This window comes from Telmatherina bonti, assembly GCF_933228915.1.
Source record: "Telmatherina bonti genome assembly, chromosome: 7".
NCBI classification, from domain to species: domain Eukaryota; kingdom Metazoa; phylum Chordata; class Actinopteri; order Atheriniformes; family Telmatherinidae; genus Telmatherina; species Telmatherina bonti.
The window spans coordinates 38,156,615-38,181,327 of NC_136625.1; the positions used below are offsets into that span (position 1 = coordinate 38,156,615).

The following is a 24,713-nucleotide window of genomic DNA, read 5'->3' on the forward strand; positions in this document are numbered from 1 at the left end:
GTAGTATTTTATATGAATTTTTTAAGATTTCAAAGTTCAATAGCTTTTTAGTCATGTGACCTACACACGTCAAACACTGCCTAATGGTTCAGCTAGTCCGGCTGTTGCCGAGGCAAAAACTCGGGCATGGGAGGAGTTCGGCGAGGCCATGGAGAAAGACTTCCGGACGGCTTCGAGGAGATTCTGGTCCACCATCCGGCGGCTCAGGAGGGGGAAGCAGTGCTCCATCAATACTGTGTACAGTGGAGGTGGGGAGCTGCTGACCTCAACTCGGGACGTTGTGGGTCGGTGGAGGGAATACTTCGAAGACCTCCTACCAACACTTCTTCCCATGAGGGAGCAGAGCTGGTGGACTCAGGGGTGGACTGTCCTATCTCTGGGGCTGAAGTCGCTGAGGTGGTCAAAAAGCTCCTTGGCGGCAAGGCCCCGGGGGTGGATGAGATCCGCCCGGAGTTCCTTAAGGCTCTGGATGCTATGGGGCTGTCCTGGCTGACACGCCTCTGCAGCATCACGTGGACATCGGGGGCAGTACCGCTGGATTGGCAGACTGGGGTGGTGGTCCCTCTTTTTAAGAAGGGGGACCGGAGGGTGTGTTCCAATTACAGGGGAATCAAACTCCTCAGCCTCCCTGGTAAGGTCTATTCAGGGGTCCTGGAGAGGAGGGTCCGCCGGATAGTCGAATCCCGGATTGAGGAGGAGCAGTGTGGTTTTCGTCCTGGTCGCGGAACAGTGGACCAGCTCTATACCCTCTTTGGGGTCCTGGAAGGGGGCATGGGAGTTTGCCCAACCAGTCTACATGTGCTTTGTGGACCTGGAGAAGGCATTCGACCGTGTCCCCCGGGGGCTCCTGTGGGGGGTACTCCGGGAGTATGGGGTACCGGACCCCCTTGTACGGGCTGTCCGGTCCCTGTACGACAGGTGTCAGAGCTTGGTCCGCATTGCCGGTAGTAAGTCGGATTCGTTTCCAGTGAGGGTTGGACTCCGCCAAGGCTGCCCTTTATCACCGATTCTGTTCATAACTTATATGGACAGGATTTCTAGGCGCAGCCGAGGGGTTGAGGGGATCCGACTTGGTGGCCTCAGGATTGGGTCCCTGCTTTTTGCGGATGACGTGGTCCTGTTGGCTTCGTCTGGTCGTGATCTCCAGCTCTCGCTTGAGCGATTCGCAGCCGAGTGTGAAGCGGCTGGGATGAGAATCAGCACCTCAAAATCTGAGACCATGGTCCTCAGCCGGAATAGGGTGGATTGCCCTCTCCGGGTCGGGAGTCAGGTCCTGCCTCAAGTGGAGGAGTTTAAATATCTCGGGGTCTTGTTCACGAGTGAGGGAAGGATGGAGCTTGAGATCGACAGACGGATCGGTGCGGCGTCTGCAGTAATGCGGGCTCTGCGCCGGTCTGTTGTGGTGAAGAAGGAGCTGAGCCAGAAGGCGAAGCTCTCGATTTATCAGTCGATCTACGTTCCTACCCTCACCTATGGTCATGAGCTGTGGGTCGTGACCGAAAGAACGAGATCTCGTATACAGGCGGCTGAAATGAGTTTCCTCCGCAGGGTGGCCGGGCTCTCCCTTAGAGATAGGGTGAGGAGCTCGGTCATCCGGGAGGGGCTCAGAGTAGAGCCGCTGCTCCTTCCCATCGAGAGGAACCAGTTGAGGTGGCTCGGGCATCTGGTCAGGATGCCTCCTGGACGCCTCCCTGGTGAGGTGTTCCAGGCACGTCCCTCTGGGAGGAGACCCCGGGGAAGACCCAGGACACGCTGGAGGGATTACATCTCTCGGCTGGCCTGGGAACGCCTCGGGATCCCCCCCGCAGAGTTGGCAAATGTGGCTGGGGAGAGGGAAGTCTGGGCTTCCCTGCTTAGGCTGCTGCCCCCGCGACCCGACCCCGGATAAGCGGCAGAAGATGGATGGATGGATGGATGGAATATAATGCATAAATATGCAATAATTATATGATATACTGGTAAGCTCATACAATAGAAAAATGCTGAAATATAGACAAATAAATAAAATAAATAGTTAAATAAAAGAGATAAATAAAAATAAAATGAATAAAAAAATATCAGCACTTGTTGTGCAATTAGTGTGTTGAGGTAGTGAGGTCACATGACTAAAAAGCTATTGAACTTTGAAATCTTAAAAAATTCATATAAAATAACCCAAGACGAAAACAAGGAAAATAAAGGCTGTGCAACATGTGGCAGGACTAGCTGAACCATTAGGCAGTGTTTGAAGTGTGTAGGTCACATGACTAAAAAGCTATTGAACTTTGAAATCTTAAAAAATTCATATAAAATACTACAGGATGAAAACAAGGAAAATAAAGGCTGTGCAACATGTGGCAGGACTAGATGAACCATTAGGCAGTGTTTGAAGTGTGTAGGTCACATGACTAAAAAGTTATTGAACTTTGAAATCTTAAAAAATTCATATAAAATAACCCGAGGTGAAAATGGAGAAAATAAAGGCTGTGCAACATGTGGCAGGACTAGCTGAACCATTAGGCAGTGTTTGACGTGTGTAGGTCACATGACTAAAAAGCTATTGAACTTTGAAATCTTAAAAAATTCATATAAAATACTACAGGATGAAAACAAGGAAAATAAAGGCTGTGCAACATGTGGCAGGACTAGATGAGCAATTAGGCAGTGTTTGAAGTGTGTAGGTCACATGACTAAAAAGCTATTGAACTTTGAAATCTTAAAAAATTCATATAAAATACTACAGGATGAAAACAAGGAAAATAAAGGCTGTGCAACATGTGGCAGGACTAGCTGAACCATTAGGCAGTGTTTGAAGTGTGTAGGTCACATGACTAAAAAGCTATTGAACTTTGAAATCTTAAAAAATTCATATAAAATAACACAGGATGAAAAGAAGGAAAATAAAGGCTGTGCAACATGTGGCAGGACTAGCTGAACCATTAGGCAGTGTTTGAAGTGTGTAGGTCACATGACTAAAAAGCTATTGAACTTTGAGATCTTAAAAAATTCATATAAAATCCCACAAGATGAAAATGAGGAAAATAAAGGCTGTGCAATGTGTGGCAGGACTGGACTAGTAATTAGGCAGTGATTTTAGGTGTGTAAGTCATGTGAGTAAAAACCTATTGATGTTTGAATTGATTAAAAATTCATATAAAATAGGACTAGATGAAAATGGAGAAAATAAAGGCAGTGTAGCACTCACAGATAAATCGTAAACTGTTTAAAATTGTTTTGACATTCATAGCCCCAGTGGTTGCGGAGATAGTTGTTTAAATTCTGCCATGGTTAATTTGTTGACGGTCCCTAACTATCCGCCGGTGGTGAAGACCGCTGCGGTGAAATTTGCTGTCACAACCCCACGACAAAGCAGCTTAGGGTCGGCAATTCATTACGAGGAGACTGTGTGTTCAAATATAGATGGAAGGTATGAAGTTAAGAAGACCGTTGCATCGTGCATCTTAACCCCACGACGAGGTGGCTTCGGGTCGGGAGACTGGGTGTCCGAATATCTGTTGAATATCAAACATCAAACTAACTTTACCTCGGTTCTGTACCGACGGGTTATTGTTGAGTTCCGCAGTTTTTTCACTGACGAAGCGAGAGTAGCGTTCAGCCGCTTCGCCATGCTTGCCCTGTTTTGAAGAGGCAGGGGAAGGGGGGGGGCTCTGTCAGTGGAAGCGGCTTGTTGTGCCACCAGATTTCTTTGCCTCCATGCAGTTTTCTCCAGACAAACGTTCCTTCTCCACACGGAAACAGTTTTGCTATCAAATTAAGTAAACTTCCGTGATGTTCCGCGTTAAAAAAAAAAAAAAGTTTTAATTGGCCAATTCCGCGATTCCGTGATGGCGGAAAGTATAGGGCCCTATAAAACCCCCAGATTCACCTGTTCTCTCATCACCCCGTTCATCTTTACTTCTGCTCACATAAAGTCCAAACTGACGCAGGATCAGCCAGAAGCAGCCGCTGATATCACTGCTCCGAGGATGAAAACATGTCTCCAGCAGCTCAATCATTTAGTCCGCATGTCTTCTCTGGAAGCTAATCTACGTCTCGTGTCCTCCTCAGGAGATGGAGATGCGCAACTCGGAGTTGGAGCGCCGCATCCAGAACACGGAGCAGAACCTCAGCAACGCCCTGGAGGAACGGGATCGCGTGGATTCTGAGATCCACAGGGCGATAGAGATTCTGGACATCAAGATCTTTGACCTGAACGACCTGCGGCAGAGCCTTGTTAAACTGATTGACAAATAAAGAAATGGGAGGGTAGAAAAGTAGGTGAGAGGAAACAGAGCGGCCAGGGTTAGATTAGGCCTGGCTACGGCAGGCTGGAGCTGTTTCCTGTCCTCTTCAAGCACAGCAACTCCTCTGGGTGCAGGAGGGTTACTGCATATCTGTGTTGAAGCAGTGGCTGTGCTGCAGCCACACATCCCTGGTAGTGTTCTTATGCTTCATGTTGCTTTCAACGGTGACATTCAATGCAATAAACCCACTTTAAGGTAAGTGCTTGACCATGCTAGATGTTTAAACTGGTGCTTGTGGTTTTCATAGATCTGACTTTTGTAAACAAATTGAAAATGCAGTAAGAATATCATTAAGAGGCCTTGTTTTTCATCTTTATAAGGAACAATTTCATACATACATGTAGGAAGAAGAGCAGTTCTCAGTTAACGCAAAAACTTTACAACACATTAGGAAACTGAAGTTTAGACTTTCCATGTTTAAGGTCCTGCATAAAATATAAGTATTACTGAGTAAATAAGGTCATTTCATTCTGATCATCTTGTAGTAATGTGTGACTTAATAACGGAGAGGAACTGTGTGGTGTTAGTGACTGATTTTAGAGTAAAACATACTGAAAACAAGCAACAGATCTGAATTCTGACACCAAAGATCAGCGGAGTGAGTAACGAGTCCATTAGCTTGTTATTACGGCATCTTTATGTAGGGTAAGCAGAACTATTTACAACCCTAACTCTGAAACGGCTGCAAAACAGCTCTGAGTAAAATGTAGATAAAAAGAATTTCCCCTCCCAGTGGAAGGTAAGCAACATTTCAGATCAGGAGGAGTCTCTGTATGCCTGGGACAAGGCTGCATGGGCACAGAAAAGACATCTGGAGGAATCCAATCAGGTTAATTATCTGCAGGTCAGTCACATGGTTGGCCATGAAAGAGCACCTCAGAGAGGCAGAGTCTCTCAGACGGACAGAGTTGTGGTTGTAATTCTTCTGTAAGCTAGAGTAATAAGACTTTGTTCATAGGTAGCATATTTTAGGCATTATGTCAGTAATGATCTAGTTAGGGAAAAGAAACTAACTCAGTTTGAGAGTTTTAGGCGAAGCTTTACTGGTTCAGCCTTATAGTAAACTACCTTCAAGCGATAGCTCCACATTTCCATCAGCCATCTGCTGTGACCTGGTGCGGTGCAAGGAAAGACCTTTTTCTGCCTTTAGCTGTGGACAATAAGCCATCAGGCCTTGAGAGTGGCTGAACCACTGGATAAGATGCTACATCTGCATGACTGTTTTAAAGCCTTACTCTTTAAGGATGGTTGTGAGCGGCGACGACCTCTCGGCGTCTGACACTGATGTTAGACTGGAAATAAAAGCAAAAAAAAAACCAAGTCAATCCTGAAGGCTTTTTTTGTTTGATTTTCTTTATCTTCAGTGAATCACACTGGTAATTTACTGTTATAAATGACTCACTGGGCAGTCATGGCTTTGGTTTATTTCAGGGTACTGTAATAATAAAAACCACTACAGACCTCTAAAGATCAGATCTAATAAACATCTGATCTGTCTTGTGACAAGATAGAAGTAATATTAATGGGTAAAAACCAGGCTGTGACGATATGCTTTTGTCCTCATTCGATTAGATTCCGATTTTTTTGTCTGTCGATTTGTTTTAAATTGCGATTCTCACAATTCTTCTATATTGCTGATTTTTGTAGATTAAAAATATACTAAAAATGTACAAAACTGGACTTCCGGTGGAGCGAACACCCAAGATGGCAGCATAAGGGACCGCGCGTCTGGCTGCTCACCTTACACCCCCTTCAAGCAATGACAGAAGGAACCTTAGAATAATAAGTATATATTAATGTAGGTCTTCGTTTTTCTATGCAACAAGTCCAGAAAAGTCTTGCACAACACGGTCTGAGAAGTCTCGCTCGACAGACTCAGGAAGACACTGGGGAGAGCATGGCGAGCGCTTCGAACCCGTCGCAAACGGACAGTTCAGCCGAGTTAACAAGTATAAAACTGTTGCTACAGGGCATCGCATCTGACATGAGTGGATTAAAATCAGGCATGGAAGCGGTCCAGACGGGAGTGGAAAAGCTGGGAGCACGCGTGACCGAGGCGGAGACTCGCACCAGCCTTAGAAGACCGAAATCACAACATAGACGCTGCGGTGGGAGAAGCAACCAAATCAATAATCCAGCTACAAGAAAAAGTCACGTACCTCGAGGATGCCGGCCACCGTAACAACGTCTGTATTGTAGGAATAGCTGAGGGTGCTGAAGGACGAGGCCTGCAGAAGTTTATCTGGGAACTTCTGGTGGAAGTGCTGAACATCGGAGGGGAGCCGGACTTTAAAATTGAGCATGACCACAGAGCAGGCGATGGGGCGGCAGGGACCGACATGTCCTACCTATCTTGTCTGTGGAAAAGCAAAGGGAAAAATATACGAAATATTACATTGCACAAAACGTTTTCTTACGTGATATGATGTCTACTGCCTTATTTACACAACGTTGATTTTAACATGCTGGAAGAGGGGAAACAAAAAATTTGCGATCCTCCCCGTCGGGGAATCGAACCCCGGTCTCCCGCGTGACAGGCGGGGATACTCACCACTATACTAACGAGGAATGACCTGGTGCTTTCTAGGTAGCGTGTGGTAAAAAACATGTCACTGCTCCTTTACGCGCACTTTAGCTAAACGCCCCTAAACCGTTTCCCATTCATTCTCTATGGTAGTCCTAAACCACTACGGATGCAATACATTTTTGGCCACTACGAAGGTGTAGCGCTATTTCTCTTTTTCTATTTCCCTCGGGGGAAAGTTTAGTTCTTGCGGCTTCCTCGACAGAGCGGCAGTCGACGGCGAGAAATAGATTTTGTGGCGGACATTTAAAAAACTTTCTTCGAAAGTAATCGGTGGCTACCAAGATCGTCTTATTTCATCTTCATCAGTCAAAGGTAAGACGTGATTGTGGATAAATACATTGAATTGACAACAGTTTTTGTCGTTCATTCATTAAAATTCCCAGAAGGTCCATCAGCTGTTTTCTGCTGAGGGTCTTTCAGACCCCAAGATGCCCTTTGAGAAGTTTGTCCAGACAGACTTTTTCCAGAGGGAGCTGGATGCTACTAAGCAACGGGCAGAGGAGAGATCAGAGAAGAGGAAGAGGCCTGAGACAAGCCAGCGGCCTGGCCGACTTTGCAGGTTCTGCCACAGTGAGCTGAAGCAAGGACCAAACAGCCCACACATCCACACAGGCTTTCCTGGTGTTGCAGGGAAATATATATACTGCCCCGCCAAAGTGCACGCCTTGTATCGTGGCCAGGGCATGGAGACTGAAATGACTTGGAAAGACTTCCAGAAGTCTCCATTTTATGACCTTGAGAAAAAGAGATGGTCAGAGGAAAGGAAATAATCTAATTGTATATATTTTATTCTCATTTAAATGTTTTCTGCTCATGTAAAACGTTTTATGTGGTATGATACACTTATTTTATCATAAACAAATTCTCATATTTTACAAACATGTTTAGATATATAGAGTTGTCTGTACATACGCTTTCTTGTAAAACCATTTGCTTCGTTCATTATTCAATAATAGTCATTGTAAATATCTGTAAATGTTTTTTTTTTACTGTAAAGTTATGTTTATACACATTTATTTTATTATTTCAAATATATGTTGATATTTATATATTCATTTTTGTAACCTCTTTACAACTTTTCTCACTCATTCATTATCACTTGCTCTTACACACACACATGCACACACACACACACACACAAACTCTGCCCCTTACACACACTGTTATTCACTGTAAAGTATTGTATTATACTTATAATTAATATTTTGGAGCCATATGTTTTCCCTAATTATTTGTGTGATGTTTACATTAATGGTACATTAGTGGTAATACAATATAGAGTTTCATACAATAATAAGTAAAATTATATCAGATCATTTATTTCAAACATGTCATAAATATTCAAACCAATAATTCCACCACAGACGTACATGAAAAAAAACCCCCAAAGTTAACAATTACATTTTAAATTTTTATATGCGGAGTCCAGTTATGTATAAAGAATTCTATTAAAACCATAACCGTCCCTGGGTGGGCTCGAACCACCAACCTTTCGGTTAACAGCCGAACGCGCTAACCGATTGCGCCACAGAGACCCGTAAAGCTTGCTATGTCAACAGATGTTTTGACCAAACTCAGTTGTGTACACTTCATATGCATGTAAACACCGTATACAGTCTGCCTGGGAAGACCAAGATCCTCGACACCTCTGTATGTTAAGTATTATATGCACGATATCACACATTCATAGTGTCGTGATTGTCGTCAGAAAAAGTTATAATGTCACCACCACTTTCATGTGCCCGGCTAGCTCAGTCGGTAGAGCATGAGACTCTTAATCTCAGGGTCGTGGGTTCGAGCCCCACATCTACAAGCAGAGTAAATAGTTCAGTAAGCATTTATACCGAGAGGAACTTTTCATTGTTTTTGCTCAGTTGTTGCTTAATGCTCACAAAGTGCTTCTGGTAAGACGGCAGCAACACATTCACCTCATCGTTCAGTGTCAGCAGGCAGCATGGAAAAGGATTTCTGCTTCACAATGAAACACAAAACAATGCAGAGAACATGAAAAAACAAATAAACACAAACTTTAAAACAAATGCTTTTTAAAGATGACTGGGTCAGACTTAAAGTAAGAGAATGAAGCCACTGTTATCACAGGAGCATCCAAAGACCTCCTGGCTGGTGGCCTCATGAATGAGGCAAGCCAGTCCAGCTCCTGGAAAGATACCTGCCCTTACAGTCACGGGGGAAGAAAATGAATCTGGCAGATGTGAGAGGACCAGTTTATTACTGGTGGAGCACCAAGACGAAAACCAAGCAGAGTAATGTCCTGACTAGAAGAAGTGAATAACTCACAAATTAGAGGTTAATTATTTAAAATTTTAGGATTATTTCTTCCACCAAGGAAATGGAGGAGGTTATGTTTGTAAGCAACTTTATGCAAAAACTACTGGAGGTATTTTCATGATGTGTTTCTGAGAACTGGTCCTGGTCTAACTTAGAGTCCATTAAATGTAAGGAGTGATCCAAATGAGCGTGTGAATGCAGGAATGCTGTGAAGGATTCTTCCTCATTATGAGATAGAACCATTTTCAGTATATCTGCATAGAACTCCACAACAAATGGTGAGAAAATCCAGGAGAATTTCCCAACAGGTTTTCCCAAAGACCCACAGAGTTCTGCAGTCCTCTCTGTACTTTTATGTTTTGTTCTTTTTCGGTCTTTATCTGGGAATTACTTTTTATTGACTTAATCAAATCAAAGATAATTTATTTATCCCCAAGGGGAAATTGCTTACCTGTTTCATTATTTCAAAAAGATTATTATTTATTTTAATGCGATCATTATTTTATTTAGTGATGTAGTTAATTTTTGATGCGCAGCACTTTGGAGACGTCTGATTTTAAAATGTGGTTTATAAATAAAGTGGATTGGATTGGAAAGTAAAAAAAACTGTTCATATTAAATTGAAAACCTTTTCTGCAAAATAATGACAATTAAATAAAAACATATAAGATAAAACACACCACTCCCATAGACAACCCAGATCCCTGACATCAGCACTGTTTTGCTTCATTTCATTTGAAGAAATTCAAATCCTTCTGTGTTTTGATGTCAGTCATGCAGCTTAGTGAATCTTAGGAAGGACCTTTCAGTGGCAAATACACCTGCACATCATCAGCAAAGCACTGGAAAACCATACCATACCAGTTCGCAAACTAAAAGTTCTCTCAAAATAATTTTTGAACTATAAGCGCCAGAAGGCTTTGAGAAACACAAATGTAATTTATTTTGCACTAATGTAAAATGAATTTAAACGACAGCAAGTTAAAAACATGAGGGTGTTTTTTCAGTCCGGTCAGATTTGAAAGGGGCTTCAATGGGAGGAAAAGTAGACTTTCTAACCTTTGGATCTTGGTAACTCAAAAACCTTTAATCCTAGCAGTTTCTGAGTCAATATTTTGATATAAAGCTTGTCCATATAGGACGAAAACTCTAGGCATGAGAACCATTTGTTTGAGGAATTTATAAATTAAACTTTTTTAGGCAGATTTAGAATGCGGAGGAGAGGGATTTTGGTCGCTTTTCTGATTTTTCAAAAACGCAACTCGCGATAACGTCGAAAACATAGACTGTATATGGTCAAAACTTTACAAGATATGACGAAGTCCTTTGAGATGGTAAAAGCTTTATTTGTCATGACCGGTGGAAAAATCACAGTTTGTTTTGCGAATCATGTAAAACCGGTAAGACTTTCGTAGAGCGAAAGTCATATCACACTTCTCCCGATCGAGACGCACGTTTTGATATAAGTTTAGTGGGGGGGGATAAGAGTCTAAACTGTAGGATACGAACCGAAAACTGAGACGGAAACGGAAGAAGTTTAATATTAAGATCGCGAAATAAACGCAAAGCGACAGTAATATGTGTGCCTCAGTGCTTCCAGCACTGACACCCATAATAATCTCTGAAAATGAACATTTCGGGATCGTTAAAAGTCCTGCAGTTTTAATCACGTCTGCGTCCATTGACCACGTGACAACGGCGGTTGCCATAGATACGAGCTCATCTTCCAGTAGCGCACGAGCTCGCAGCTTCAGCGCGAGGAACTTCAAAGAACGTAATTCGACGTAATTCTTTCACGGTGAGTTGACGTCGCTCACGGCGTCAGGTGTGTAACTACGGTGTCATAAACTGATGTTCTGAAGAGGACTGAAGGTTGCTAGAGTCTGTGCTCGTGCCAATCGCTTCTTAACGTCAAAGTAACAAAACGTGGAAAAGACTTCCTGGTTTTCCCTTCACATTAAAACACCTCTCGTTCCCGAGAGACGGTGTAACCTAACATCAAGCAAGTATTACGACATAAAAACTGTTAAAACAACATATTAGTCACAACGAATAATATTCTAACAATGCCATAACTGTACGTGGTCATTTTAATTAGTTGTTGTGATATACTTTTATTTTAAAGGAGAAATGCAGTACTTCCGGTCACAACGCAACGGAGGAGCTAACCTTTAATAGAAAAACATTTTTTATGTCCAGGATAATTTAATGCTGAAATATAGCACGTTGAGCGTTATCTAAGCTTAGCTAGTTAGTTAAATATGTTTCGGCCACAAACAGACAAGATGAACCAGTTTCTGAAGGAAACCGGAGTCTGGAGGCTCATCATGTAAATACAGGTCTGTGGAAGGTTCCCTGCGTAGAAATGGATACTGTGTCTGGTGTCAGGTGATTCTAACCACCTGTCGACTTTCCTCCTCAGGTCACCATGAACAACAACAGAAATGGTATGTTGACGTTCCCACCTGCGGTCAGCAGAGATAGGATCATCTGTAATTTTCCCAAAGTAAATCCTTCATTATTTACTGCAAACCCTTTTCAACCATCAGTCACTTTTACCTGGTTTAGTTTACAGTTGGACACTAATGGTTATATGATGCTTTGTTTGCACTTTATTGTCACACAGAAGTTATTTATTTTGGTCTGTTTTGTAGCTGAAAGTTGTGACTTTACTTTCTCAGAGAGTCCATCATCAAATGGGATTCTGCTCAATCACGGCTTCAGTCGACACACAGTCATGTGAACGTTGCACACAGAGGATGTTGTATCCAAACACGCATCTGAATGGCTGAAAACACCACAGATTCACTGCTGTGTCGCCTCATCCACTCAGTTCTGCAGGACTGGACTCTGTAGTCCTGCAGGACAATGCAGTTCTGCAGAGCCACGATGTCTGCACGGCATTGTAGCTCTGCAGGACAATGCAGGACGTGTGTTATGAGATCACTTACTATGTTGTGTTTTCAGTGCTACACACCTGAGGCGTCCCTGCAGTTGAAGACAGACTGGGACCATCAGACAAAGACGGCTTGTAAAGACAGAGCTGCCAGGAATGAGCCGTAAGTCTGTTTTGTCCCCTGTGGAGTCAGCATGAGGACAGACAGTACATGATGCAATCTGTGGACAAAACCCTGAAGGTTCCTCTGGACCGGGTTCTACTTTGTCCTTGCAGTGAAATAAAGTAGTAAAATATGTCAGATTGATCTTCAGAACACACCCAGGTCTGCAGGTCCATTATGATGAACCCTCAGGGAGGCGCTCACCTGCACGTCCCTCCACATCATCCCACCTGTCTCACCTGCACGTCCCTCCACATCATCCCACCTGTCTCACCTGCACGTCCCTCCACATCATCCCACCTGTCTCACCTGCACGTCCCTCCACATCATCCCACCTGTCTCACCTGCACGTCCCTCCACATCATCCCACCTGTCTCACCTGCACGTCCCTCCACATCATCCCACCTGTCTCACCTGCACGTCCCTCCACATCATCCCACCTGTCTCACCTGCACGTCCCTCCACATCATCCCACCTGTCTCACCTGCACGTCCCTCCACATCATCCCACCTGTCTCACCTGCACGTCCCTCCACATCATCCCACCTGTCTCACCTGCACGTCCCTCCACATCATCCCACCTGTCTCACCTGCACGTCCCTCCACATCATCCCACCTGTCTCACCTGCACGTCCCTCCACATCATCCCACCTGTCTCACCTGCACGTCCCTCCACATCATCCCACCTGTCTCACCTGCACGTCCCTCCACATCATCCCACCTGTCTCACCTGCACGTCCCTCCACATCATCCCACCTGTCTCACCTGCACGTCCCTCCACATCATCCCACCTGTCTCACCTGCACGTCCCTCCACATCATCCCACCTGTCTCACCTGCACGTCCCTCCACATCATCCCACCTGTCTCACCTGCACGTCCCTCCACATCATCCCACCTGTCTCACCTGCACGTCCCTCCACATCATCCCACCTGTCTCACCTGCACGTCCCTCCACATCATCCCACCTGTCTCACCTGCACGTCCCTCCACATCATCCCACCTGTCTCACCTGCACGTCCCTCCACATCATCCCACCTGTCTCACCTGCACGTCCCTCCACATCATCCCACCTGTCTCACCTGCACGTCCCTCCACATCATCCCACCTGTCTCACCTGCACGTCCTTCCACATCATCCCACCTGTCTCACCTGCACGTCCCTCCACATCATCCCACCTGTCTCACCTGCACGTCCCTCCACATCATCCCACCTGTCTCACCTGCACGTCCCTCCACATCATCCCACCTGTCTCACCTGCACGTCTCTCCACATCATCCCACCTGTCTCACCTGCACGTCCCTCCACATCATCCCACCTGTCTCACCTGCACGTCCCTCCACATCATCCCACCTGTCTCACCTGCACGTCCCTCCACATCATCCCACCTGTCTCACCTGCACGTCCCTCCACATCATCCCACGTCAAACCTGCTCAGGACACTCAGACAACTGGAGACAGAAGATTCCAGACGTGTGTCTTCGTCCTGACTCCAGTCATCCTCCATACACACCGTACCGCAACGCCGATGTTAAATCCTGGTTGTATCCTCGACAGGTGGGACCGGCAGAAGATGTCTAAAGTTGTAGTTGTTGGAGACATGAATGTTGGAAAGACCTGTCTCATCAACAGGTCAGTATCTGCTGGAACTGAAGGATCAACCAATCAGAGACTCAGCACAAAGTAGTTATGTTTCCATGGTGATCAGAGTTAAAATCTGTGCAAATGCTTTCATTTTTTACATAGTTTGATCAGGTGTGTTAGTATGAACACGTCTGGAAAGAAACAGCCCTTCTTAGATCATCGACAGATTTAATTTTTATTTAGTCTAATTTCTCTCCATATTCTGCAGTTTCTGCACAGCTGTGTTTAAACGTGTGTTTTTATACGTTTTGCTGTTTTTTCTGATATTAACAAGAATCATTCAGCTTGATCAACAAGAGATTTCACCAAGAAACCCACATGTGCATGTTCCACATGTTAAACGTGGTTTTGGAACACGAGCTCCAGATGTGTATAAAATATGAATCAGGTGTTAAACTCATGTTGTTCACAAGTCATTTACATAAACATGTGATTGACATGTGAACCACATGTTTGTAGATGTTTTCAAACGGCTCATTTATGGATTACAAGTAAACCACATGTGCCAAACACTTGTGATTCACAACTATTGCTTTACATGTGGTTTACATGACAAATGACTCATGTGGATCACATGAAAATGTTACATTGTTACATGTACAAACGTGTGGTTTGCAGCCTCCGGTGGTTAAATGTGAAACCTATGCAGAAGTGCATAAAACTGCAGTTCCCCCTTCATCCACTAGGGGCTGCAAAACAGAACAAATCCCCATAGACTCCCATGTTAAAAAGACCAACTTCACAGCAGAAATAAACATGTTTACAGCAGAAGTAAACATGTTTACAGCAGAAATAAACAAGTTTACAGCAGGAATAAACAAGTTTACAGCAGAAATAAACATGTTTACAGCAGAAATAAACATATTTACAGGCTGGTTCAAAAATCCATTTTAGGTTTAATAGGTCAGGTTTACCTTCATGACAACTGTGGGGGGAGTGAATTTTTTTCTAACTCGTTTAAAAGTAATTTAATCTCGAAGTTTGGCATATTTAGGGGCGTGTCCTTTTGATTGACAGGTACCCGATCTCCCGCTTCAAGTCAGAAGAACGTAGAACAACCGCGGTTTTTAGCCGGTTAACAACGTGACTTAGCTTTAGCCCGCTTACCTCCGTTAGCTGGTTAGCTCCTGTTATCTCCGGGTTAGCTCGGTTAGCTCTTAGCTACAGAAAGCTCAGAGTTCGCTCGACGTCAATCATCCACCATGACGCTCTCAGCCCCCCTCTCAGCTCCACCTCTTTGTCCATATTTGTATTTTCCGGGTCAGACGACACGCATGCCCCTGCCAAGATGGTGATGGTAGGAACCGCCCACCGAGCTTCAATTCAGCTCTTCAGAAACCTACGGGTGACGTCACGGAGGCTCCGCCCATCTGTTATATACAGTCTATGGTGTTAACACGTGGTTTGCAGATGCAAGCATGTGATGTACATGTGCTCATGTGATTTCTCTAAGGGAATTGAAGGAATTGTTTTCATGACAACTTTCAGGTTTTGTAAAGACGTGTTTGAAAGAGACTACAAAGCCACCATCGGAGTCGACTTTGAGATTGAACGCTTTGAAATGTGTGGAGTTCCTTTCTATCTCCAGATGTGAGTAGGAATACGTTACATTTACACAAGTTATTCTGCGTGTCCAGTTTCATCCAGCTGAGCTTGTTCTTGCAGCTGGGACACAGCTGGACAGGAGAAATTCAAGTGCATCGCATCATCATACTACAGAGGAGCTCAGGGTAAAAGCTGCTATAAGACCACAAACCTTTCTGACGGAGTCAATCAATCATTTGCTGCATACTTTGATGTGTTTTTCAGTTATTGTGGTGGTTTTCGACATGGCAGACATTAAGTCCCTTGATCATACACGGTAGGCCAAGTTTCTAGTCTTTTATTTTACCGTGCACATAAAGAAACATAGAAAACAGCAGATTAACAGGAAATACATGTTGAAATTATCTAGGAACTGAACCCTGGGACCTAAAGGCTGATAGCAGCTGGGGTCGTAGCGTGTGCAGTGATGTCTGAACCTCCTGTAGAAGATAAGCATCATCGGAGGAAACAGAGACATTTTACCATCTGATGGAAGATTTAAATCTGATTGTGAATCTAGAAGCAGCTGCTGTGATGATGCAGGATGTGGTTCATCCTGCAAGGTCTTCCCTGAAAGAGACGTTGTCTGGATGGGAGCAGATGTTTCAGCATTGATGGAGCTTCCCAGATGTGGAAGCTGCCCACGCCATCGGCACTAATGCAACCCCATCCCATCAGAGATGCAGGCTGATAACAAGCTGGATGCTCCCTCTCCTCTTTAGTCTGCAGGACACGCCGTCCATGCTGTCCACAAACTATTCCACATCTTCATCCAGGTTTCCACTCAACATTTTAAATGAGCTTTGGTCCAGAGAAGACGGCGTGTTTCTGGATCCTCTTCACATATGATGGAGCTTTAACCTGCATGAACTGGGTTCACACTGGTTTCTGGAAGCTTCCTGAGTCCACGCACTGGTTTCCAGTAGAGACTCATGGTTTTAATGTAGGAGATCACCAGCATCCAGCCTTGTCCCAAGCATACAGAGATTCCTCCTGAACGTCTCCACCTGAGAGACTCTGCTTCTCTGAAATGCTCCTTTCATACCCCGTCATGTTACCAAGCTGTTGGTAGTTTACCTGGTTAGTTGTCAAATGTTTCTCCAGCTGTTTCTGATTAGAACCAGATGTTTACAGATGTGTTACTGCTTCAGATTCACATTTTCCATCAAATGTCTCAAATTCATCATGTTGTTTATCTGCTGCTGGGAAGAAGAGATGGTCGATGAGATCCTTCTCAGTTTCTAGCTGGGTTGTAGCTTCTTCTCAATCCATTTCTATTAGTATGTCTGGAGCAGTCATGTGTCGGATGTGGAGGAGTTCAGAGGTTTGGAATGAAAAGTGCTTTAAGAGTTTTTATCTTCACATAGCCAGTGGTTGGAGGAGGCCATGAAGGAAAATGATCCTGATTCCTGTTTCGTCTTCTTACTTGGCACTAAAACTGACCTTCTGGTGAGTATCTTCTGCATCTCATGAAACAAACAACCAGGTGCACGTTTCTCCTCCGTTTCTCTGCTGTCTTCCCATTAAAAGCCTGCAGGAGAAATACAGCGGACAGAAAGAGATGCCGTCCGGCTGGCAGCAGACATGCGAGCCGAGTTCTGGGCTGTTTCGTCTAAAACAGGTGAAAGTTTGGCTCAGACCTGTCGGCGTTGTGCATCGAGTCCCTGTAACAGGAGAAATGGCTCTTCCTGTTGTTTCCAGGGGAAAACGTGCAGAGCTTCTTCTTCAGGGTGGCGGCGCTGGCTTTTGAGAAGTGCGTCCTGTCAGAAGGAGAGCGTGGAGTCCCGGCAGGCATCGGACTTGGAGCTGGCATCAGTGAGTAGAATCAGCGACTCCTGACACACACTCATCACGAGTGTGTTGATAAGAGCTGCTGTGTGTTGTCAGAATCAGAGCGGGTCATTCTGGAGGAAGGAACGTCCCAGGACACCAGGAGAAGCTGCTGCTGATGACAGCCCAGATGTTTCCAGACGTCCCCAGACGTCCCCAGATGTTTCCAAACGTCCCCAGACGTCTCCAGATGTTTCCAAACGTCCCCAGACGTCCCCAGATGTTTCCAAACGTCCCCAGACGTCTCCAGATGTTTCCAAACGTCCCCAGACGTCTCCAGACGTCTCCAGATGTTTCCAAACGTCCCCAGACGTCTCCAGACGTCTCCAGATGTTTCCAAACGTCCCCAGACGTCTCCAGACGTCTCCAGATGTTTCCAGACGTCCCCAAACGTCCCCAGACGTCTCCAGACGTCTCCAGATGTTTCCAAACGTCCCCAGACGTCTCCTGACGTCTCCAGATGTTTCCAGACGTCCCCAGACGTCCCCAGACGTCCCCAGACGTCTCCAGACGTCCCCAAACGTCCCCAGACGTCTCCAGACGTCTCCAGATGTTTCCAGACGTCCCCAAACGTCCCCAGACGTCTCCAGACGTCCCCAGACGTCTCCAGACGTCTCCAGATGTTTCCAAACGTCCCCAGACGTCCCCAAACGTCCCCAGACGTCTCCAGACGTCTCCAGATGTTTCCAGACGTCCCCAAACGTCCCCAGACGTCTCCAGACGTCTCCAGACGTTTCCAAACGTCCCCAGACGTCCCCAAACGTCCCCAGACGTCCCCAGACGTCTCCAGACGTCTCCAGATGTTTCCAGACGTCCCCAAACGTCCCCAGACGTCCCCAGACGTCTCCAGACGTCTCCAGATGTTTCCAGACGTCCCCAAACGTCCCCAGACGTCTCCAGACGTCTCCAGATGTTTCCAAACGTCCCCAGACGTCCCCAAACGTCTCCAGACGTCCCCAGACGTCCCCAGACGTCTCCAGATGTTTCCAGACGTCCCCAAACGTCCCCAGACGTCCCCAGACGTCTCCAGACGTCTCCAGATGTTTCCAAACGTCCCCAGACGTCTCCAGACGTCTCCAGATGTTTCCAGACGTCCCCAAACGTCCCCAGACGTCTCCAGACGTCTCCAGATGTTTCCAGACGTCCCCAAACGTCCCCAGACGTCTCCAGACGTCCCCAGACGTCTCCAGATGTTTCCAGACGTCCCCAAACGTCCCCAGACGTCTCCAGACGTCTCCAGATGTTTCCAGACGTCCCCAAACGTCCCCAGACGTCTCCAGACGTCTCCAGATGTTTCCAAACGTCCCCAGACGTCCCCAGACATCCCCAAAAGTCCCCAGACGTCTCCAGATGTTTCCAAACGTCCCCAGACGTCTCCTGACGTCTCCAGATGTTTCCAGACGTCCCCAAACGTCCCCAGACGTCCCCAGACGTCTCCAGACGTCCCCAAACGTCCCCAGACGTCTCCAGACGTCTCCAGATGTTTCCAGACGTCCCCAAACGTCCCCAGACGTCTCCAGACGTCCCCAGACGTCTCCAGACGTCTCCAGATGTTTCCAAACGTCCCCAGACGTCCCCAAACGTCCCCAGACGTCTCCAGACGTCTCCAGATGTTTCCAGACGTCCCCAAACGTCCCCAGACGTCTCCAGACGTCTCCAGACGTTTCCAAACGTCCCCAGACGTCCCCAAACGTCCCCAGACGTCTCCAGATGTTTCCAGACGTCCCCAAACGTCCCCAGACGTCCCCAGACGTCTCCAGACGTCTCCAGATGTTTCCAGACGTCCCCAAACGTCCCCAGACGTCTCCAGACGTCTCCAGATGTTTCCAAACGTCCCCAGACGTCCCCAAACGTCTCCAGACGTCCCCAGACGTCCCCAGACGTCTCCAGATGTTTCCAGACGTCCCCAAACGTCCCCAGACGTCCCCAGACGTCTCCAGACGTCTCCAGATGTTTCCAAACGTCCCCAGACGTCTCCAGACGTCTCCAAACGTCCCCAGACGTCTCCAGACGTCTCCAGATGTTTCCAGACGTCCCCAAACGTCCCCAGACGTCTCCAGACGTCTCCAGATGTTTCCAGACGTCCCCAAACGTCCCCAGACGTCTCCAGACGTCCCCAGACGTCTCCAGATGTTTCCAGACGTCCCCAAACGTCCCCAGACGTCTCCAGACGTCTCCAGATGTTTCCAGACGTCCCCAAACGTCCCCAGACGTCTCCAGACGTCTCCAGACGTCTCCAGATGTTTCCAAACGTCCCCAGACGTCCCCAGACATCCCCAAAAGTCCCCAGACGTCTCCAGATGTTTCCAGACGTCCCCAAACGTCCCCAGACGTCCCCAGACGTCTCCAGACGTCTCCAGATGTTTCCAGATGTCCCCAAACGTCCCCAGACGTCCCCAGACGTCTCCAGACGTCTCCAGATGTTTCCAGACGTCCCCAAACGTCCCCAGACGTCTCCAGACGTCTCCAGATGTTTCCAAACGTCCCCAGACGTCCCCAAACGTCCCCAGACGTCTCCAGACGTCTCCAGATGTTTCCAGACGTCCCCAAACGTCCCCAAACGTCCCCAGACGTCTCCAGACGTCTCCAGATGTTTCCAAACGTCCCCAAACGTCCCCAGACGTCTCCAGACGTCTCCAGATGTTTCCAGACGTCCCCAAACGTCCCCAGACGTCTCCAGACGTCTCCAGATGTTTCCAAACGTCCCCAGACGTCCCCAGACATCCCCAAAAGTCCCCAGACGTCTCCAGATGTTTCCAGACGTCCCCAAACGTCCCCAGACGTCCCCAGACGTCTCCAGACGTCTCCAGACGTCTCCAGATGTTTCCAGACGTCCCCAAACGTCCCCAGACGTCTCCAGACGTCTCCAGATGTTTCCAAACGTCCCCAGACGTCCCCAAACGTCCCCAGACGTCTCCAGACGCCTCCAGATGTTTCCAGACGTCCCCAAACGTCCCCAAACGTCCCCAGACGTCTCCAGACGTCTCCAGATGTTTCCAAACGTCCCCAAACGTCCCCAGACGTCTCCAGACGTCTCCAGATGTTTCCAGACGTCCCCAAACGTCCCCAGACGTCCCCAGACGTCTCCAGATGTTTCCAGACGTCCCCAAACGTCCCCAGACGTCTCCAGATGTTTCCAAACGTCCCCAGACGTCCCCAAACGTCCCCAGACGTCTCCAGATGTTTCCAAACGTCCCCAGACGTCCCCAAACGTCCCCAGACGTCTCCAGACGTCTCCAGATGTTTCCAGACGTCCCCAAACGTCCCCAAACGTCCCCAGACGTCTCCAGACGTCTCCAGACGTTTCCAAACGTCCCCAAACGTCCCCAAACGTCCCCAGACGTCCCCAGACGTCTCCAGACGTCTCCAGACGTTTCCAAACGTCCCCAAACGTCCCCAGACGTCCCCAAACGTCCCCAGACGTCTCCAGACGTCCCCAAACGTCCCCAGACGTCTCCAGATGTTTCCAGACGTCCCCAAACGTCCCCAGACGTCTCCAGACGTCCCCAAACGTCCCCAAACGTCCCCAGACGTCTCCAGACGTCCCCAAACGTCCCCAGACGTCTCCAGACGTCTCCAGATGTTTCCAGACGTCCCCAAACGTCCCCAGACGTCTCCAGACGTCCCCAAACGTCCCCAGACGTCCCCAGACGTCCCCAGACGTCTCCAGACGTCCCCAAACGTCCCCAGACGTCTCCAAACGTCCCCAGACGTCTCCAGACGTCTCCAAACGTCCCCAAACGTCCCCAGACGTCTCCAAACGTCCCCAGACGTCTCCAGACGTCCCCAAACGTCCCCAGACGTCTCCAGACGTCTCCAGATGTTTCCAGACGTCCCCAAACGTCCCCAGACGTCCCCAAACGTCCCCAGACGTCCCCAGACGTCCCCAGACGTCCCCAAACGTCCCCAGACGTCTCCAGACGTCCCCAGACGTCTCCAGACGTCTCCAGCTGCAGCAGTGACGGGACCAGCCAGGTTCCACTGAACTGAAATTGACGTGTTTGGATGTCTGTAAACGCGGCAAGCAGGACTGGAGCTTCAGGATCGGGTTATTTTAGCTCATCGGTCGGTTCAGGTCGGGTCCAGGACCAGTCCACACCAGGAGCCGCATGAACGAGGACTTTGTGGATTTCAAACTAAAAGAATGAAGTTAGACCAGTTCTTACGGCAGTTTCAGATGGATGAATCTCTTCTTCATAAATACCGACTGGCTCGGATCTGAGCAGCTTCAGAAACGTCTCGTCTCCACAGCGTTGCCTTTCCGCCGAATATTTTACATCATATGGAACTGATGTTGTGGAATCAGAGGAAAGGGTGAAATGGCGTGTCGACAGATGGGCGGAGCTTCCCAGCATGCTTTGCGTGAGTTCAGCGGCCTACTAGTTCTGCAGGTTTAGTGACGTGATTTGTGTTGTTGTGTGGAAGGAAAATGAACGTGTGATCATTTCGTATTTAAACTGATTGGTTTATTCTAGCTGCTGATCAATCGGTCATTTCTAACGGCGCGGTCTGAACAAGGAGCAGCGAGGTGGGATCCCATCGTGTTCTTTTCTTATTAAAACAAGTACAGACTGCTGAATCCAGACGGACGTAAAAGGAAGCACACAGACGTAAGACAAGTGGACGTCCTGGTGCTGAGGGACCCCAGTCTGAGCAGAGATGGACCCAAACCGAGCCGGATCCCAGAGACACATCGGGAACCAGCTTGTCTTCTTATTAACATGACCATCGGACCCTGCTACAGCTCAGGTCATGTGATCACATTAATGTGACACACCTGATCCGTTTTCATTACATTTAGGTATGAAATCTTACTCCGGCATAATAAATGCAGGGAATCGAGCTTCGATGTGGTTTAGTTTTGTTGATCAGGTGTGAATCATTAGTTTTTTTCTTCCAGTCCATTTGGGCTTTGGACCGTTTACACGTTTCTGTTCGTAACGAGGCGTTTCGCTACTCTGTCGTCTGTCACTTCCTAATGGAGACACGAAAAGCCTTCTTCTGTACGGCCGGACTTAGACGTGGAACGTACCAATTCTTTCCAAGCGTACGTACCGTTCGTCCCTGTGATGGACTGCCGAGCTGTCCAGGGTGTACCCTGCCTTTCGCCCAAAGCCTGCTGGGATAGGCTCCAGCTTCCTGCCACCCTTCATCTGACTGAGCGGTGAGGATGACGACTGGCTGACGTACCGTTTGCACACGAGGCTCCTGGTGACGGGATCCAGACCAGTTCTTGTGGATTTTGTTTGGCGCTGAGTGTTTGGTTGTTCTAGCAGTGTTGTGAAGTCAGTGGCGGTTCGGACCCTGGGTGGACACACCCCCCCAAAGCCTGTCACACAGAAGCGAGAACGTTTCTTTTTCCTCGAGAACTAAATCATGTGAGTGGAACATCTTGCAGCCTGTTGTTGGCACATCAGCAGAACTTTCTTCTGTTCTCCGACAAGTATCGTGTGATTGGTCGAACTCTGAGGTGGGCGTGGTTAACACGGAAAAGCACGAAGCGAGTTGCTGCGTCCGCTGATGCAGGTCAGACAGATGGCTTTGATAAAACAGCTGTTCATGGTGGTGGGGAAGAGCAGTTTTTACATTTAAACACATCGATCCCATCGTTAAATGAGAAACAACGTGGTTCTTTGCACATATAAACACACAAGCATTTTTTAGTTCATTTACTGTCTTTCTGGTGTAAACTGCAAACTTAAATAAAGGCCACACATCAACATTATTTCTCAAGTTTGAACATTTTCTGTGTTTCTGCAAACCTTCTCTGATTGGTTGGCTCCACCCATGTGGTTAAACTCCGTTGGTCGCCTGGTTTCAATGGAATAAAAACTCCGCCCACCTGGCTGACCGCTGAGTGACCCGGGTTGTAAATGGAGCGCACCCATTCAATGACCTGCCAAAAAACATGAAGTTTTATAGGCAGCTGATTTGTGGGGGGGGGGGAGGGGGGTGTTAATTAAAGTCCAGGATAAAAATAAAAGATGAATGTTTATCTAAAAGTATTAAAAGAAATTTGTTCACATTTCCCAGCTATGATTTCTTTATGCAAATTATTAGTGATGAAAACAGCTGTGTGTCAGGCCATCTCCATGATGCAAGGTGGACCAGGGTCCGAGGACCTGGTGGACCAGGGTCTGAGGACCAGGTGGACCAGGGTCCGAGGACCAGGTGGACCCAGCAGGGAAGTCAGGAAACCTGTGCTGGAAATGGGAGTTAAAGATCTTCTGGACTAAGACTCCTTCCAAAATGCCAGGAGTACCGAACCTTCCCAGGTTCTTCCCAAGATGAACCAGGAAACCGGCTGCTTCAAAACCAACAAACAAACCGGTTCTTTCAGCAGATTCTGCACTGCAGCAGCAATCCTGCTGCCTTCCTTCAGCACCATCACCGCACCAGCAGACCACGGTGAGGAGGAGGAGGAGGAGGAGGTGGGACCCGTCAGACGCCGTCCTCCTGGAGCTGAGGTTGGGGTCTCCCTCTGCTGTCTTCTGGACAGCCGGCTCTGCTGCCGGCTCGCTGGGATTCCTGCAGTTGCTGCTGGTGTCCCGGGTCTCAGGCCCCCCTGAACGGATCAGTTCATCCTGATGTTCCCAGCCTGCAGATCCAGGCTCTCTGTCTGCTGGCTTTAATCTCAGACATTATCTTCATGTCTTCTTTGCATTGCTGGTGTTTTTGTTGGGATTCTGGATTTTCTCCAGCTTGTCTCGTTTCCCTCCAGGCTGACGTGTGTCTGGTATTCCTGTTTTCATTAAACAGCCCTGCATGTGCTCCCAGTTAAAAGAACTGGGATCTGGATCAGCCTCCCAGCTGATGTCAGAGACGGTAAAACATTCAACATATTTAAAATAAAACTCTGGTGAAGGAGGAACCAGACATGTAACCACTGTTCTATCATTTATTCTCACGTGTCTAAGTGTTGGATCATGTGGATGGTCTTATCCTTGACTTTACCATGATTGTTGTGTAGTTTTAAATAAATTATATTAAAAAAGTAAATAAATAAAACAACAACACTGCACTCCTTTGCTGCTTTATGCCTCTTTATGTACGTTATGGTGTCTGCACTTCATACACACTTCACTTTCTCCATCCACCGGGTTTTATTTTATCTTTAAAGATCCATTTTATTAACGTACTTTACACGTCACTGTTGTTTCTTACCTGCTTTATTACACCTGGATGTTTTCATGCAACAACACTAGTGTGTTAAGACGAAATAGAAATAAAATCCCCAGAAAATGGTCAGGGTCGGTTTGGACAGCACTACATAACTATGCATTTAGGTTACTGGGTAAAAATCTTTAATTTAGTTAGTTAGTTTATTTTGTTTTGTTTGTATCAGTCACAGTCAGTTTGTCCATTTCCAAAATAAAAAACATAAAACAAGTAAAACAAAACCAAAATAGGCAGAAGCAAAGCTTAAGAAAAGATGGCACT

General features: G+C 47.1%; 2 protein-coding genes across 2 annotated transcripts in view; both read left to right on the forward strand.

Annotated features, from left to right (window-relative positions):
• Positions 1-4,233, forward strand: part of LOC306758630 (homer protein homolog 3) — a gene marked incomplete at both ends in the record, with an annotated part of 42,788 nt that extends 38,555 nt beyond the window's left edge. Inside the window, one exon of the mRNA XM_079243968.1 lies at positions 4,048-4,233. Within this exon, the coding sequence (XP_079100094.1) occupies positions 4,048-4,233 (186 nt within the window). The remainder of the gene's footprint in view (positions 1-4,047) is intronic.
• Positions 4,234-11,587: 7,354 nt separating this feature from the next.
• rab36 (RAB36, member RAS oncogene family) lies at positions 11,588-17,266 on the forward strand (the record flags this gene model as incomplete). Its single annotated transcript, XM_079243912.1, has 9 exons — positions 11,588-11,665; positions 12,127-12,218; positions 13,773-13,847; positions 15,348-15,449; positions 15,525-15,589; positions 15,669-15,720; positions 16,811-16,892; positions 16,974-17,064; positions 17,145-17,266. 9 exons carry the CDS (start codon positions 11,588-11,590, stop codon positions 17,264-17,266), a joined length of 759 nt encoding a protein of 252 aa, XP_079100038.1.
• Between the last annotated feature and the right edge of the window lie 7,447 nt (positions 17,267-24,713).